The sequence below is a fragment of the Neofelis nebulosa genome, chromosome 8, assembly GCF_028018385.1.
Source record: "Neofelis nebulosa isolate mNeoNeb1 chromosome 8, mNeoNeb1.pri, whole genome shotgun sequence".
Lineage (NCBI taxonomy): Eukaryota > Metazoa > Chordata > Mammalia > Carnivora > Felidae > Neofelis > Neofelis nebulosa.
In genome coordinates this window covers 24,580,673-24,599,918 of record NC_080789.1, presented here as the reverse complement: position 1 = coordinate 24,599,918, position 19,246 = coordinate 24,580,673, and the positions used below count along the sequence as shown (strand labels likewise).

Sequence of the window (19,246 nt, the reverse complement as noted above, 5' to 3'; positions counted from 1 at the left end):
TTCTGATGTATCCTCAGAAGGTCAGTAGTAGCCTAATGCTGTGTCACAGTGCCTATGACATTCACTTCACTTCATCTCATCACATAGGCATTTTATCTTCTCACATTGTCACAGGAAGAGGATGAGTACAGTACAGTAAGATAATTTGAGACCACATTCACATAACTTTTATTATAATATATTGTTATAATTGTTCTATTTTATTATTAGATATTGCTAATCCCTTACTGTGCCTAATTTATAAATTAAACTTTATCATAGGTATATATGTATAAGAAAAAAATAGTATATATAGGGTTTGATATGTCTGTGGTTTCAGGCATCCATTGAGGGGCTTGGAATGTGTTCCTGTGGATAAGCAGGGACTATTGTACATTATAAAATGTTACCACAATCAGCTTAATTAACACATTTATCGTATCATGTAGTTACCTTTTTTTTTTCTGAGTGAGAACACTTAAGATATGTTTTCTTGCCAGATTTCAAGGATGCAATACACTATTATTAAGTGTAGTCACCATGCTCTACATTAGATTTTCAGAACTTATTCATCTTATAACTGGAAGTTTGTGCCTCTTGACCGAATCCCCTCTTTCTTGCCCTTGGCAATCACCATTCTACTTACTGTTTCTATGAGTTCGACTTTTATTTTTTCAGATTACACATACACATGATACCATACAGTATTTCTCTTTGTCTGGCTCATTTCATTAGTATAATGCCCTCTCCAATTGGTAGAATTTTCTTATTTTCTAAGGCTGAATAATATTCCATTGTATATATGTAACACAGTTTCTTTATTTATCAATGGACACTTAGATTGTCTTCACATCTTGGTGATAGTGAATAATGCTGCAATGAACATAGGAGTGCAGATACATCTTAAGATAATGATTTCATTTGCTTTGGATGAATACCCAGAAGTGGGATTGCTGGATTATATGATAGTTCTATTTTTAATTTTTTGAGGAACCTCCATACTGTATACCACATTGGTTGTACCAGTTCACATTCTTACCAACATTGTACAAAGGTTCCCTTTTCTCCACATCTACACCAACATTTGTTATCATTTGTCTTTTTGATAATAGACATTCTAACAGGTGTGAGATACTGTCTCATGGTGGTTTTTATTTACATTTCTCTGATGATAAATGATGTTGAGCATCATTTCATGTGCCTGTTGGCCATCTGAATGTCTTTTTTGGAAAAATGTCTATTTGGGGTTTTTTTTGGTCCATTTTTAAGTTATTTGACTGGATTGATTGCTATTGAGTTTAGAGTTCCTTATATATTTTAGATATCAAGGCCTTATTGAATGTATAGATTGCAAATATTTTCTCCAGTTCCATAGGTTGTCTTTTCAATTTGTTGATTGTTTCCTATGCTGTGTTGAAGGTTTTTAGCTTATTTACTTTTGTTTTTGTTGCCTATACCTCTTCTGTCAGAACCAAAAACAATTGTTGCCTAAACCAATGTCAAAGAGCTCTTCCTTTATGCTTTCTTCTAGGAGTGTTTGGTTTTCAGGTCTTATGTTTAAGTCTCTAATCCATTTTGAGTTGATTTTTGCATATAATAAGATAATGGTCCAATTTCATTCTTCAAATATGGATATCCAGTTTTCCCAATACCATTTATTAAAGAACCTATTTATTAAAGAACCTAAAGAACTTTCTTCATTGTATATACTTGGAGACTTTGTCAAAAATTAGTTGACCATATTTCTGGGCTCTCTATTTTATTCCATTGGTCTTTCTTTCCTTCTTTTCTTCTTCCTTTCTCTCTCCCTTCCTCCTTTCTCTCTCTCTCTCTTTCTCTTTCTCTACCATATTTTTGATTACTACAGTTTTGTTATATAGTTTGATCAGCTTTGTTCTTCTTGCTCAAGTCTGTGTTAGCTATTTGGATCTTTTGTCATTCTAAATGAATTTTAGGATTGACTTTTCTATTTCTGCGAAATATGCCATTGGAATTTTCATAAAGATTGCATTGAATTTGTAGATCATTTTGTGTACTATGAATATCTCAATAATATTAATTCTTCCTACCCATGAACACGGGGAATTTTTCCATTTATTTGTGTCTTCTTCAGTTTCTTTCATCAACGTTTTAGACGCAGACCTTTTTTACCTCCATGGTTAAGTTTATTGCTATTTTCTTGTTTTTGACACTAATATAAATGGGACTGTTTTCTTTATTCTTATTTTTATTTTTTGGATAGTTTGTTGTTAGTGTATAGAAATGCTACAGATTTTTATATGTTGATTTTGGATCTTGCAACTTTACTGAATTTGTTTATTGGTTCTAACAGTGTTTTGTTTGAGTCTTTGCAGTTTTCTCTCTATATAATCATGTCATCTGTAAACAGAGACAATTTTCTTCTTTCTTTTAGATTTAGATACTTTTTATTTCTTTTTCTTTTCTGATTGCTTTGGCTAGGATGTCCAGTAACAAGTTGAATAGGAGTGGTAAGAATGGGCACTCTTGTCTTCTTCCTGATCTTAGTGGGAATGCTTTCAACCCGTTGCCATTGAGTACGATGTTAGCAGGAGGTTTGCCATATATGGCCTTTATTATGTTTAGGTATGTTTCTTCTATATCCAGTTTGTAGAGGTTTTTTTTTTTTTATTATAAAAGGGTGTTTAATTTTGTTAAATTCTTTTTCTGAATCTATTGAAATGATCATATTATTTTTATCTTTCATTTTGTTGATGTGGTTTATCACATTTATTGATTTGTATCACATTTATGTTGAGCCATCCTTGCATCCCAGGAATAAATCTTACTTCATCGTGGTGTATAATCCTTTTAATGTATTGTTATATTTGGTTTGCCAATATTTTGTTGAGGATTTTTGCATTTATATTCATCAGGGATGTTGACCTGTAACTTTCTTTTGTTGTAGTGTCCTTGCCAGGCTTTGTTATCAGGGGCATACTGGCTTCATAAAATCAGTTTGGAAGTATCCCCTTCTCTTCATTTTTTTTGGAATAGTTTAAGAATGATTGATATTGATTCTTTAAATTTTTCTGATTCTGGGCTTTTCTTTATTGGGAGGTTTTTGATTACTAATTCATCTCCTTACTTGTTATTGGCCTGTTCATCTTTTCTATTTCTTCATGATTCTGAGTTGGTAAGTCATATATTTCAAGTTATTGATCAATTTCTTCTAGGTTATATAATTTGTTGGTGTGTAATGTTCATAGTAATGTCTTATGATTCTTTGTATTTCTGTGGTATCAGTTATAATGTCTCCTCTTTCATTTCTGATATTATTTGAGTCTTCTCCCTTTTTCTCTTAGTCTAGCTAAAAGTTTTTCAGTTCTGTTTATCTTTTCAAGAAACCAGCTCTTATTTTAATTGATCTTTTCTTTATTTTTCTGGTCTCTATTTTATTTATTTCCTTTCTCATCTTTGTTATTTCCTTCAGTCTACTAATTTTAGGCTTAGCTTTTTGTTCTTTTTCTAGTTCCCTTGAAATATAAAGTCAGATTGTTTATTTCAGATCTTTCTTTTTTCTTAGTGGAAGCATTTTCTTTATAAACTTTCTTCTTAGAAGTGTTTTTGATGCATCCCATAGATTTTGGTATGTTGTGTTTCCATTTTTATTTGTCTTAAGATTTTTAAAATTTTCCTTTTTACCTCCTCTTTTTTTTAAAAAAAAATAAACAATGAATATTAAAGAAGTTCAAAAAAATTTTTTTTGTCATTGAGCCTATAATCATATTTTTTCTCATTTGATTTATAGATAAATTAAATTGTATTCATACACTTTCTAATATTAAATTATCCATGTATTCCTGGGAGAGAGACAATATAATTACCATACATTATTCCTTTAATATATTGCTAGATTCGATGTATTAGTATTTTATTTAGAATGCTTGCATTTATATTTGTAAGAAGATTGCCCTATGTCTTTACATGCAGTCCCTTTTCAAGTTTTGTATCAAGGGTATAATAATTTTGTCAAATTATTTGAGAAGCTATCTATCTTTGTCTGTAGTTACAAAATTTTTAAATAGTATAGGAGTTATCAGTTCCTTGAGATTTGAAATTTTTTAAAAATGAAATCAGTTGAGACTGACGTTGTGGGATGAATTTTTTGGATATGTTTCTCAACTCTATCACTATCTTGCATTCAAATTTTCTGCCTCTTAAATTAGCTTGCTGATTTTGTATTTTCATCCCTAAATGGTCAGTGATGTTTTGCATCTTTTTTGTACTTATTGGCCATTTGTAGATCTTCTCTGGAGAACTATCTGTTCAAAACCTTTGTCTGCTTTTTTTTAATGGGGTTATTTGTCTTTTTATTATTGACTTGTAACAGTTCTTTATGTATTTTGAATACAAATCACTTATCAGATACATGATTGGCAGATATTTTCTCTTATTCTGTTGGTTGTCTTTTTACTTTCTTGATGGCATCATTTGAAATTTTTAATTTTGATGAAGTTTAATGTATCTACTTTTTGGTGTGTGTGTGTGTGTGTGCGTGTGTGCGTGCATGTGTGTGTGTGAGTGAGTTTGCTTGTGTTGTCATATCTAAGAAACCATTGCCTAACTCAAAGCAGTGAAGGTTTACTCATATGTTTTAAGAATTTTATAATTTTAGCTCTTACATTTGGGTCTGTAATTCATTTTGAGTTAATATTTGTATGTAGTGGATGTAGGGGTACTTTATTATTCTCCATGTGGATATCTGATTGTCCTACTACCGTTTGTTGGAAAGGCTGTTTTTTCTCTATTATCCATTTAATTTTAATCTTTATGTGGATTTTTGCTTTGGACCTCAATTAAAGAGTCTTTGCCTTTTAATTTAGTTTAAAAGACAACTTTAACCCATTTACATGCATTATAGTTGTGGATATATTTAGACTTTCTTTGGAAATCTTCAGATCTTCAGATTTTAATTTTTTTGTTTTATGAATTATCTCTCAATGTGTTACCTTTTGAAATGGTGCTTACCTTATTTTCAGGCTCACCGAATAGGTGTTTTTATTTCTCCTTGCTGATAGTAAGAAACTTTCAATAATATTCATTTCATAAGTCACATATACCAGTAGTCTCATTACTTGAGAGTCACATTTCAAGTTGCATTAAGGGTAGGTGTATAGTTCATCAGTATATGTAAATGATTGTGCTATGAATTAGTTAAGGACAGTGAAATTATGATGTTAGGTATTCATAGGGTTTGATATGAAAATGAAATGTTTAATATTAATATAATGATAACCATATTAGACATGTAAGTATGCCTCCATTACTTTATTTAATTTATAGCTATTTTTTACTTGGCCTTATTTAGTAGCTAAAGCATTCAATGCTTGAAGCAGGTATAATTCTGAGGCTCAAAAAGCTATATATAGCAAGATAATGTTGTTTAACATTACCAGAATTCTAGAAATATAAATGCACTTCAAATCTTGAAATGTATTTTTCTATGTTCACACTTTATTATAGGAAGCATATTCTTTAATTGAGAAGATTGAAACAGAACAAAATGCCCTATATTCATATCAAAAATATGTGGAGAGTTCGAAAAGAAAGAAAAGCAGAATCCCTCCCCCACCTATCCTGCTATCCCGAACTCATTGTTCTGTGACATTGAAACCTGCTCCATTTATTTCAGATGTTAAGGTATGTTGCCCATTGTGATCTTTATTTCAGGCAAAGTGACACAAGTACTTTTATGACTATCATGATTGATACCTCTGTTGCTCTTAGGACTTGAATAGTCTTATTTATAAGCACTGAACACTGGGATTAGTATTGTAATGTCTTAACTACGTTTCTTCATGACCTTTCCTTCTTTATGCTATTTCCCTTTATGCTGTATATATAGCCTTGCTATCCCCAAATGTATAGTAAGGAGAAACAGTAGAGAAGTATTTCTGTCTTAAGTATCTTTATCACCATGGCACAGTCATATGCTGACCAAGTGTGTGTTCAAGATGGAGAAGGTCTCAGATGACCTGGAATCAGACATTTGAGGAGGATAGATGTTATTCTCAGAGCCAATGATGGAGATAGGAAATTTGGAAATAGGAAATTTTGAGGTTCTTCCCAGAGTTCTTCCAAGTAAATGGGGGATTCTTTTAATATAAACATATGACAGTTCCAACCATATTATAAGTCATAAATCTTTATGTATTTATTGAAGGATGAACTCTTTCTCCCATCTCCAATGCCTTGGAACTTGGCCTAAATATGATTCTAAGTTGAGATTTAGTGTCCTCACAAGCATTTGGTTCCACCTGATTTCTATTTTAAACATTAAATTTTCCTTTTTTTGGATGATCAACAACATTCTTTTTGATGTTGTATAAAAATAAAGTTTTATCTTTGATTGTTTTTAGGATATTCTGCTGAACTTATATCAACTCGGTATAGTGGAAAGGGCACAGGCTTTAAAGTCAGACAGATACAGGTTTAAAATTGTAGCTCCCCTACTTTCTAGCAATATGACCTTAGGAAATCTAAATATACTTTCTGAGGTGGTGGTGATGGTGGTGGTTTTATTTGTAAAATATGTTTATTGTGAAAATTAAATGAGATAACATATAACATTCTTGGCACATTATACTTGATGTTCCACAATATCTTATATTAAACATGTATAGTAAAGTTTGCTTAAGACAGTTAATGATGGTATAGAGTGTGATTACATTATTTGATGATTTTTTCGATAAATTGTATCCAGTGAGCATTACTGAGTATCTTTTACCTGTCCAACTCTGTGCAAGATAATGGAGGTACAAAAATAATCACAAAGTTTGATTCCATTCTTTGAGGAGCTTCAGACTAATGGGATATGGACATCAGTGAGAAGTAATATCACCTTTATAATGCTTTATGATTAGGGAAATAGAAGTAACATTCATCTTACACCTAACTGTGCTGTAATAAATGCATTATTATAATTGCTAGCATTTTGAAAGTTAAAATTTGGATATTTTAGATCTGGTTACAAATGAGGATTCACTGATTTTGGAAATTCGGTACAGAGCTAAGACTAGATGCCTTACCAAGAGTTTTTCTTTGTTTTCTTTTTTTTTTTTTTTCAAATGTTTTGGTTCATTTAACCAAAATCTTTTTTTATGTGTTTAAAATTAGTAAATAGTCTATCTTATTACATAATGCTTAGAAATAGGAATATATAAGAATTCAATATCTGACCTGTAGTTGTGGCACCTGTCACTTAGCACATTATATGAAGTTTATATATATTGTAAATTAGTAGAGTTGTGTGCTCTAGGAAATTATTGCTGTTACATGCTCATCAACACTAGATGGTGCTGTGGTCTTAAATAATATTTCTGATTAGAGGGTTCAGCCATTTTCTGTTTTATCAAAATCTCGTGTTAAGCATTTGTTTCATTAAAATCTGTTTTAATAGTTGAAAATGCTGATGTTATTAATAAACTTTTACTTCTAAAGTTAGTGGTGATTTGTTCATGGTGTCTTTACTGTTGTGTAGATTCTAATTATACATTGTTCCTTATAATTACACAAACTAAGATGTTTTCATTTGTGGAACAAAATAAAAATATAAATCTGCTTGTAAAAATGCTTTTAGAGAGAATTTACCCTTCAAATTCTAGTTTACATAGAGAGCTTAACTTAGAGGAAATAATAATCTAAGTCATATAATACAATCTTTCTGCCTTTTTTCCCTTCTGTGTAAAATGGTACTCTTTTTTGCATGGGAAGTTAAGGCAAGTTAGTTTTTAAAATTTTTTCTGAGAATCATTTGATTTTTTTTTTCCCTTTCTGGCTTCAGCTTCCAAGTTCCTTCAATGCTGTCTTTGTCGTTGGAGTTCTTCCTTTGTCTAGTGTTCCTTAATTACCTGAGCAGTTTTCTTTATAGACACAGAAGTTTGGACACTTGTACCAGAAACTCTAATTCATTGAGGCTAGGCAGACTTGGGTATATGTAATTTTTAAAAATGGTTGATTCTGTGAAAACTGCATTTTAAAAAGTGATTCTGCACAGCCAGGGTTGAAAACTAGTTGTGCAGATAAGACACCATTAGGATTTTTCTGTTGACCTGGAGGAAGAGGCTAAGCTATAAGAGGCAGTTGCTTCTTAGAGACAATTATGTTTTCCCTTCTTTCCAGTTTTCCTCTCATTTAGGAGTTGAGATTTTGGGAGTGACACAGTGATGACAACCTCCCCAACCCCAACCCCAGAACAGTATGGCTCCTTTATAATGCCATTCCCTAGGTATCAACTTGCTCCCTTTTTCTCTACAGTGAGAACAGTTCATTCCAGTGAGCAATCTCCATTATTTTGACATCTTGGCAGAAGAACCATTTCTAACCACTTAATTAAAGTTCAAGTTTGATTGTTCCTGTAGAATTTGCATTTGCTTTTGGTTCCCGCATATATTTAAGAATGATCAAATACCGTGCTACTATCTGATCTTGAGCAAATTATTGAACATTTTTGTGTCTCCATTTCCTGTAAAGCAAAATGACAATAGTAATCCCATTTCATACAGATGTTGCAAATATTAGAAAGTTTATGTAAATTTCCTAACAATATTTAGCATATAGGAACTGCTCAGTTCATGGTAGTTAAAATAGTCAACAATGAGTAATAGTCTTTGTAGTCTCAGGGAAACAAGCCCTATGTTTGTCTTTATTATTATATTTTTTTGAGAACAAACCTAAATATATTTGTAAACTTAGATTCCATGTTTTAAAACTTGAATAGTAACATTTTCATTTGGAAAAGTATTCCTTTTGCCACATCTTTTTTGCTTTTAAAATTTTATTTAAATTCCAGTTAGTTGACATATAGTGTGATAATAGTTTCAGGTGTACAATTTAGTGATTCAACACTTCCATACAACACCCAGTGCTCATCACAAGGGCCACATCTTGATAAAAGAAATTGAATGCCTTGTTAAACAGACTATAGATAATGGGCTCATCTTTCTCCTCTGCAGGTCTCCTGGTACTGCATTTTGGGTTGCAAAGCAGAAGGAAGCTATGGAAAAGTAAGGCTAAACAATAATCATCTCCCAAACTCAGGAGAAGCGGTATGTCAAATTAAAAAAAAAAAAAAAACACAACTTTAAACATCAGGAAATCTTACCCAAAGACTCATTTATGACAATTGAGTGTTTTTCCCTCCTTATAATGTCATTATTTCAGTGAATTTCAATTTAAGTGATAACTAAAATCCAACAGTGAATGCAAAAGCTTTTGTTTTTTATTACGTATAAGGGTTAATCATATTTTTAAAGTCACATTACTTCAATATTCCATACATAACTTGAAATATGTTTTTGTTAACAGATACCAGCTGATGGTAAAAGCATTTTTGAAGTGAAAGGTTTAGAAACAAATGAAAAATATGTCTTTGCAATTGCTGCTTATTCTTCTAACGGGAAGCTTATTGGTGATGCCATTGGGGAGACAACTAAACCAATTCTGGTTTATCCACCTCTTTCTGCTGTTACTACTCGGATGTTCTTGACGCAGGTAGAAGAGATTCTGCTAATTTCTTGCATTTTTTTTTTTCTGTTGAGCTGTTACTAAGTAATTTCCAATGGGAAAAAAAGTCACAGCAGATATTTTAAAGCTCCTGTAATACGTATTTTCCATTAGGGCAGGGTAGTCTCATAAAATAAGAATCATTTCTTTCCTTTTTAGTGAATTTGATTTTTATAATAGCATTTTTCCCCTGGATTACAAATGTAACACATGGTAATTTTAGAAATTTAGAAAATATTGAAATGCACAAAGAAGAAAATACATGTTAACTGTTATCCTGTCATCCAGAGTAGCAGTTCTCAACCTGGGGCAATTTTGGCCCCTACGGGACATTTGTCAATGTCTGGAGACATTTTTGGTTGTCATAACCTAGGAGGGTGCTTCTGGCATCTGGTGGGTAGAGGCCAGGGATGCTGATAAGCACTCTAAATGTAAAGGACAGCCCTCCATAACAAAGAATTACCCAGCCCAAAATGTCAGTAGTACCAAGATTGAGAAACCCTGATCCAGAGGTATCTTTTCATTTGTGTGTGTGTGTATGCCTGTATACACTTACACACACACACATTTTTATATAAACATGCATACACACATATGTGTTTGACTTTATTTATAATATATAATTTTAATTATAGTATATATTATTTTATATCCTGATATTTTCATTTAATATATAATTGACAATTTTTTCATTCCATTAAGTATTCTTCCATAGTATAATTTTTTAATTTTTTTTAATGTTTATTTATTTTTGAGAGAGAAAGAGATAGAGTGTGAGTGGAGGAGGGGCAGAGAGAGAGGGAGACACAGAATCCGAAGCAGGCTCCAGGCTCTGAGCTGTCTGCACAGAGCCTGACATGGGACTCGAACTCATGAACTGTGAGATCATGACCTGAGCTGAAGTCGGATGCTTAACTGACTGAGCCACCCATGCGCCCTCATAGTATAAGTTTTAACAGCTGTATTTTATAACGGTATTGCATCTTTTTTTTTTTTGATATTGCATCTTTTAATGATATTGCATCTTATAGATAGATCATAGTTTACTTAGTAATCTTTATTGTTGGGCAGTTAGATATTTTCCAGTCTTTTGCTAGTATAAGCAAAGCTGCCTTATACATCTTGGTATATACATCTTTATCTGCATCCACGATTGCTTTTTTGAGATGGATTTACAGAAGTGAAATATCTGGGTTAGTAAAGACACACAGACCTGAGTTCAGGTTCACACTAGTCATGTAATATTGAGCAAGTAACTTTCATCTGTGAAGTGGGAATAATAATAATAGTAGTTACCTCCCAGATGTATTAGGAGTATTAAATGGAATTATGCATGCCAGATGTTTAACCATAGCAATTACCACACAGTCGGCACTAATAAATATTGTTATTGTTTTTAGTTATGAATATACTCATGAATTAACATATTTGCTGAAATGATTGCCCGTTACCAGTGAATAAGGACACTAGAAAGAGTGACTCATTGACCTAAGTCTCAAGAATCTAATTTTAAGCCTATTGTTGGCTATAGAAATGATGGCTATTTAAAATTTTATCATGTTTCTATTTTGCTATTTTTTTCTCTTAATAGTTGATTAGTATTAGAAGATAAGATCTTAGTGGTATTTTATATTATCATATTTTTCAAAGAAAATTAAATTGAGGGAATTGCTAGGATTTAGCATATCATATTGGCTCATGGTTTTCTGATGTTTTTATTTCTTTGGAATCTAATATATTTCCTAATTTGCAGTGATGGCGTTATTTCAAAGTGAGGAACTGAGTATTTTATCAAGGCCTAATTTTTCTCCAGGGAGGTTTGACTTTTGGGTTTCATTTGGCAGAACCTTCATTGAAAGTTAATAAAACCAACCCCCAGCTATTCTGTTGGAATAACAAGAAGTGTCATGAAGTAATGACCAATGTTTCATTATTGATAATGATATTTACAGTACTGTATTCATTTATGACAGTATCTGAACGTTCTCTCTCATAATGTTAAGTGACTGAAGCAAAATTTTCTTACTTAGTAAACTTAGTAAAACTCTTTAATTTACAGCTCGAGTTTAAGCTTTTAAGTTTCAGCAAGAAAATGTACCTTGCCTTTGGAATTGCAGTCTCTTTTTCCTGACAGTGGTTAGTTTTTAGTTTCAGGATGATTCAGTTCTTTAAAAAACATTATCATATGTATTTTATAGTAAGACAGTGACATTTCGCTAAATGCCTATGATTAACTTGGCTTGGAACATTAGGTTGTACTTTCACTCAACACTATTCTATAGACATTAATAAAGTCAGTCGAATCTTTATTAGGTTTCCCCTCAGTGTAGAAAGCTATTAATTTAGGCTATCTGGAAAATTGTTTGAGGAACCTTTATAAACGATATATTTTCTACAGATATTTTCCAATTTCCCCTTCTTTATAGCCTCATTTCTTCTTTTTTTTACCTTTAAGTCAGGAGTGACTAGATAATATGATAGAAAATGTAGAAAATAAGAAACCTAATGAGGAGGACTGTAGGAATTTGGGCAAATTGCCTGGTCTCAATTTCCCAATCTCTAAAATGGATATAAGACCAAATATCTGGATTATTGAAGTACTCAATCAGATAATGAGTGGGCACAATGACTTATTGAGAAAAAGAAATCGGGGATGTATTTATTTAAAAACTACTATGTGCCAGGCATTTAAAAATTCATTATTTTGTTTATTACAGTAATGCAGTGAAATGATACTATTATTTTTAAGTGTATTTATTTATTTTGGGAGAGACAGAGACAGTGCAGGTAGGGAAGGGACAGAGAGAGAGAGGGAGAGAGAATCCCAGCTGTGCTGCCAGTACAGAGCCTGACTCAGGGCTTGAACTCATGAAACCGTGAGATCATGACCTGAGCAGAAACCAAGAGTCAGACGCTTAATCGACTGAGCCACCCAGGTGCCCCACAGTGAGATGATACTATTAATTTCATTGTATGGTTTAGGAAACTGAGATGAATTTAATCCTTCCTCTGCCAATCCCATTTTATTTGAGAAAGGGTGTCTAAGGGAAGTCACATAATTAAGTAACCCAAGGTTACTCGGGTAGCAGGTGATAAGCCTGATGCTTGAACCAGCTCATGCCTTTCTACTGTTCTGTCCAGGTCCAAGAGTCATGTACTCAACCTCTAACCTGGGCCAGGTTCTTCTAGAGCCCACATCTCTGCCATGTCTTCTCTGCTGGGTTGGTGTTGTTCAGTGGGTCTTGATGATCAGTACTGGCGGTAGATTTCAGTGTCAGGAGGTGAATGCTTTGTTAGTATCTCAGTGGTGGCAGGAGAATGAAATGCATACTTTTTTTCACTTTATATATGAATTCATCAAAACTCTTTGATAAATAGAGATTTGCCTTTTGTCATTGATCAATTACAAATTAAAAACAATAAAGCTAGCAGGGAAAAGATAGCCATCCCATTTTTTATTTTATTTATTTTTTTATTTTAGAGAGAGAGAGAGAGAGAAAGCATGAGCAGGGGAGAGGGGCAGAGGGAGAGAGAGAGAATCTTAAGCAGGCTCCATGCTCTGTGTGGAGCCCGATGCAGGGCTAGATCTCATGATCCTGGGATTATGATCTCACGATCCTGGCATCATGACCTGAACTGAAATCAAGGGTCGGATGCTCAACTGATTCAGCCACCCAAGCGCCCCTAGTTATCCCATTTTAAAAAGCTCTTTAAGAAGTCTTGACTCTTCTTTTTCCTCTTGTTCTCTAACTGAATATTGCTTCTCTCCCTACTTCGTCTGTTTATTGCTGAATTATTTATTGTCTACTTTATGCTAGGTTCTGTGCTAGATGTCATCTCTTGTTCCTTTGAACTGTCTCTTTTCTCAATCTCATTACCACAACATTAACCCATATTTAGGTAATTTTGACTTATGGTTTCAGTTAAGACTATGATTGCAAGTAAGGGAACCAGCCTGACTTAAGGAATGCAATGAGGCCCTGGGAAGGCACTGGACCCCAGGCAGCCTCAGGCCTCATACCTTTGGTTCTCTGTATATGTCTGCTTCTTTTTCTCTAAAGATTGACTTTCTTTCTTTCTTTCTTTCTTTCTTTCTTTCTTTCTTTCTTTCTTTCTTTCTTTCTTTATGTTTATTTATTTATTTTCAGAGAGACAGGGTGCAAGCAAGCATGGGGGAGGGGCAGAGAGAGAGGGAGAGAGAATCCCAAGTAGCCCAGAGCCTAACTCAGGGCCCAATCCCTTAACTGTGAGGTCATGACCTGAATCCAAATCAAGAGTTGGATGCTTAACTGACTGAGCCACCCAGATGCCCCTAAAGACTGACTTTCTTTACTTCTCCATCTCTGAAGGAAAAAATGGCAGCTCCTGTATTTTTTATATATCCTTCAATTTCAGGTATAAAGAGAGGCTACCTGGTTGCCTCCTAATCTGGATTCCAGATTCCTAGGAAAGAGATTCTGAGTGATCCACCAAATATAATGAATCTGATCTCTTTTTTGATGTTTGACCACTGACTTGTTTTTAACGTTTTATTTTTTTTTTATTTATTTTTTTTATTTATTTTTGGGACAGAGAGAGACAGAGCATGAACGGGGGAGGGGCAGAGAGAGAGGGAGACACAGAATCAGAAACAGGCTCCAGGCTCCGAGCCATCAGCCCAGAGCCTGACGCGGGGCTCGAACTCACGGACCGCGAGATCGTGACCTGGCTGAAGTCGGACGCTCAACCGACTGCGCCACCCAGGCGCCCCCAAATTATTTAACTTCTTAATCCCTCAGTTTCCTCATCTGAAAAATAGGAATGGTCATAGAGCTCACTTCAGTCAATACAATAATGCATACAAAGTGCTCAGACTAGTACTTGACATCTTTAAGTACTTCCACCTGAGTTTTAAGACCTTCTGAAATCATATCCCATTTTACCTGTCCATCATGTTTTCTGCTTTTCTTCAAATTCTGACCTGTCTTTCCAGTCTCTCCTAAATGTTCTGTGATGATTTTCACTATTGGACCCTTTTCAGGTTCTGTCTCAACTGTGCCCATGTGAACCTTATCCCTGCCTTAGGGTTCAACTCAAGCACAGACTCCTTTTTGAAGCCCTAATTTCTCCTTTTCTAAGCCTCCACAGTTATTATGTTATTCTTTGTAGTTTTTCTGGTGATTTCAGGTGTTTTATGTTTGTAACTTGATTAGAGTTTAATGGCATATAAGGTCATTTTAAGCTTTGAAGAACCTATCCTCACAGTGGTTAGTGCAGAGTAGAAACTTCGTAACATTTTACTGGTTGGTTGATTATGAGGGTGGAGTTGGCAGACTGAAAAAGTTCTGGCCCTGTAAATTATTCCTTTGAGTGGACTATATTCTAGCAACATGCCATTTACATACTTACTTAATTTGTTTGTACTTTATATCCTACCTGCTTCCATTAAGAATTTGAAGCAGCACGTAACTTATGTGGTGAGATTTCATATTGTTGTACATATTTGAATAGAATGATTTTAAGGAATATCTTTAAGGAAATATATTCTACCAAAAGAAATAGGTAAGTTGATGATTTTTCTTCTCTCGAGCCTCTATATTTTACCAGTGAAATCAGTTATTTTGCCTAATGTTGAATGTGTCAAATTAAAAGCGTATCATGGCCTTGGAGCACCTGGGTGACTCAGTTGGTTAAGCGTCCAACTTTGGCTCAGGTCATAGTCTCACCATTTGTGGCTTCAAGCCCTGCGTTGGGCTCTATGCTGACAGCTGGAGCCTGGAGCCTGCTTTGGATTCTGTGTCTCCCTCTCTCTCTGCCCCTCCCCCACTCGCACTCTGTCTCTCTCTCTCTCAAAACAAAAACAAAAACAAAACATATCATCGTCTTTTGGAAGCATCTCTGTGTTATTTTTCACTCTTTTCAGCTGTGAACCCTTTGTTGCACAAAAGCTCTGAAAGTGTCAGTCAGAACCAGAAAAGAATGAAGTATATTTCATATTTTGGGTTTGGGAAATCTGATTGTTTCTCTTGGAACAGATTGTTCATTATAACAGTGTCTGTAATAAATGGAGTGCACTGCCGAGATGGATGGAAATGAAATTAATTTGGCTCAGATGTGATCTTTGTTTTGCTTATGAGAATTTGAAACATCCTTACAGAGTTTCAAATTTCCATGCAATTTAGAAATAAAAGAGATTTCAAAATGTGTCTGTCTCCCTTGCCAGTGGCCATCGATACCTTACTGTGGCCCCGTGGAACAAAACAGCAAATGTGAACAACTGTGTATGAAATTAGTGTGTGAACAGACCTTATCAGAATTCCTGTTTAAAAGATACATTTCACCAATAAAAATATAATGTATGATAATGTACTTTTTCTTGTAGGTTGCCTATCAGATTGGTAACTATGAGTTGGCTAAGAAGGTTTTCTTACCAGTTTGGGATTATTTTGTTGCTTCACCACATCATGATGAACAATCTGTTATTTGCTTAAGCAATATAATGACTATTACACAGAGAAGGTAATTAGAAATATTCTTTTAAAATATTAATTTGCTTATTGAAAAATATGGATGTTGTATACAAAGCCTATAATTCATTTTCAATTTCATGTTAAGATAGTCAATGTAAAACTATTTTTAATAGGTGTTGTAATAAGCATACACATCCCAAGTTCTTGAGTCCTTGTTAGAAACTTCTTTGCTAGAATAAGAAAAAGCACAGGAGACATTTAGATGCATTCTGAAGTTAAGGTAATGAAGGCTATGGAAAAAAAAATACCAACTACTAATCAAGATAACGTCAGTTATACTGGAAAACACAAATATGCTCTGGGGACTTTTATAACAGAGAACGGTCAGGTTGGGGTTAATAGTTATGGTGTGATGGGGGACTATTAGGTTTAAAAGACTTTTTCTTCACTTGAAGAAGTTCCCAGGATTAGACCATCAGGAACTGCAAATAGGTTGGTATGGGTCATATAAAACCACAGGCCATCCTTTGCTTTATAGTTGGTTTTTCTTAAAAGAGCAAAGATTAAGAGCAGCCTCAGAAATGAGCATTGGTGTGATTTTAGGCTGTCTCAACAACAAGTTCGAAAACAACAATCTCCTTTACCTACTTGTTAATAATACCTGAAATTCCTTTCCTAAGAAGACAAAACCCTTTATTCATCAGTTAAAGATAGTGACCTTAAATGCACATGCTGGTGGAGGCAAGGCATTGATAGTGCTTATTCACATAAAAGTAGAATTCCATTCAATGAAACAACTGTAGACTTAGCATTTACCATGTACAAGGATACTAGGTGTTGTTGTGTAGGATGGATTTGAGAGGCATTTCAGAAGAGGAAGAGACGGGGCTTGGAAGGTTTTATGTGATGTGGGGACAAGAGAATGGAAGTAGTGAAGCTTACTGGGATTGCCGTTGTTACCTGACTGGCAGACCTATGATGGGTACTAGGGGAATGAGAGAGGTGGGATGAGTCTTTGGAGGAGATAATGAATTCGATAGGAAGTATTTTGAGTTTAGTTTTCCAACAGGATGCTTTTGTGGATATGAGATGCCCAGCAGGTAGTTGAATATTTAGTGCTGACACTCAGGAGAGAGGTCAAGGCTAGAGATAGATTGAGAAATTGTCCATGAGGTCATCATTGAAATTTTGACAATGAGTGCTATCTCCCAGGGACTAACTGTTTAGCAGAAAAGATAGAAGCTGGAATTAAATGCTGGGCATTACTTACGTTTAAGAGGCTGAAGCAGGAAATAGAACCAAGGAAGGATACTGAAAATAGTTTGTGCTAGTAGTCTCAGCCTACCAGTAATCAATGTTGTATCTGAACCAGCCTTTATGGTTCTTATTATGATTGTGAGGCACCCTTCAGCAATAAACATCCAGAAAGTTTGAAAAAAAATAGAGGTTTATTACTTACAGGTTCTGGAAATTGCATGGCATAGTTGGGGCCCCACAGCAAGTTCATAGGTGAAGAGAGAGAGAGCCAGCATGGGCCTGGGGTTCTGCTTTTATTGAGGTCCAGGGTGGGTGCCTAGGGTTTCACAGGCTCACTCTTTGTTGTTGAATTTAAAAAGTAAGAGTGGGAATTTAAAACAAGGGAGGAGAAAAAACAGTGGCCCAAACTGTCACTTATCAAAATCCACTAAGATTTCTAAAACAGAGGAGCCTCAGTGAGGGAGGTGGCCTGGCTCTTTAGCTAGTTGTGTGACTGGCAATGTATTTATTCGAGATAGCCATCTTTGAAGTGAATGCCTCTTTGAAGTGGATGCTTTGGCAATCAAAGCTTAAGGCAGACCCTTACATTACAAAAATAAATACATTAAGAAAACCCAACTGTCAGAACTTTTTTGACAAAAAGGAACAGTCCAGGAGGTGAAACTCTGGAAAAGTACATTGTCAAGGAAAGTGAGACCCGGGAGGGACTGGTCAGCAGTGTTAAATGCTAGTGCAAGGTCAGGCAGAGGAGTTGTTCAAAAAGAAATGCTACGGAGAAGTTGGATAGAATAAAAACTAAGAGGAAGCTTTCCCCCCTATATTTTGAGAGAGAGAGAGAGAGAGAGAGAGAGAGCGAGCTGGGGAGAGGGGCAGAGGGAAATAGAGAATCTTAAGCAGGCTTCATGCTCAGCGACACAGGGCTCAATCCTACAACCCTGGGATCATGAACTGAGCCAAAATCAAGAGTCAGATGTTGAACCAACTGAGCTGCCCGGGTGCCCCAAGAGGTGACTTTTAGAATTGGCAATTAGGAGGCCGTTGATGAGTTCAAGAGAGCTAGTTTTGTGGTGTGATGGGCCAGAAACCTTTTGCAGTTGGGTAAGAAGTAAATGGAAATGGAGAATTGTAATTAGCTAAGATCACTGATGTGAAGTTGGTGTAAAGAGAAGAGGACAATGGCAGAACAATGAGGGGGAAGGCAGGCTTAAGGAAAACATTTTGAAGAGTGGAGGAAGTGGAGACAGTGCAGGGGGAGAAACAGGATACAAGCAAATTCACACGATAATGACATCATGGTGGTAGAGCCTGGAGGGTGTAGGAGCTCATGGGGTGGAGAACAGGGGGTTTAGAACATCTGCTCTCAGGAATATGAACAAGGAGACATTAAGGATAACCAGAGGTTATCAGAGGTTACCAGAAAAATTGGTCTATGCAAGGTCAGGCACACTGATTATGGCATAAAATAAGGCGTGTAGAATCTAAAGTGTTAGAGAGGTCTGAGCTGGATAGGGAAGGAGACAGAACCAGGAGGAGGCAATAGCCTGGACGCATTGCACATGTCATGTGGACAAAGAAAGTTCAGTGTGGGTTGCAGGAACGGAAGAACTAAAATTCTCCTAGCAAATATAATTTCAGCATTTAACATGGTGGTAAAACAGATCATCTTCAAGTATGAATTACTGATGTCAGATCCTTTCCTGTTTTTTAGAGATAGAGGGTGGGGAGGGAGGAGGGACCTGAAACTTAGAAGGGAGGGTTCGTCACCAAGTAAGGCTGAGAACAAGGAAGGGAATATTGGAAACAAAGTCGAAGACTGCAGATTTCACAGTTTTGCCAATGTTTGGCACTGTTGACTGCAATTTAGGAAAGATAATTAGAAATAATCCAAGAGTTATTAAGACTCTGCCTCCTTGCTTCCTTTTCTCCCTGCCTCAATCTTTCTCCTTTTCTCTTTACCCATGGCTGATTTTGCTATAAATGACCCTTATTTTCAGAAACTTTATTAATTGAAATATTATGCTTCTGAAGGTCTATAG

General features: G+C 35.0%; 1 protein-coding gene across 5 annotated transcripts in view; it reads left to right on the top strand.

Annotated features, from left to right (window-relative positions):
• The window catches only part of CFAP54 (cilia and flagella associated protein 54), a 288,646-nt gene that overhangs the window by 79,583 nt on the left and 189,817 nt on the right, over positions 1 to 19,246 (top strand). For all 5 annotated transcript variants that reach the window (XR_009265430.1, XM_058741709.1, XM_058741710.1 and 2 more), the window contains 4 exons: positions 5,464 to 5,640; positions 8,955 to 9,047; positions 9,307 to 9,492; positions 15,866 to 16,002. Coding sequence is in view for 4 of the 5 variants with exons in the window: in XM_058741709.1 (XP_058597692.1) it covers positions 5,464 to 5,640; positions 8,955 to 9,047; positions 9,307 to 9,492; positions 15,866 to 16,002 (593 nt within the window). In the remaining variant the exon portion in view is untranslated. The remainder of the gene's footprint in view (positions 1 to 5,463; positions 5,641 to 8,954; positions 9,048 to 9,306; positions 9,493 to 15,865; positions 16,003 to 19,246) is intronic.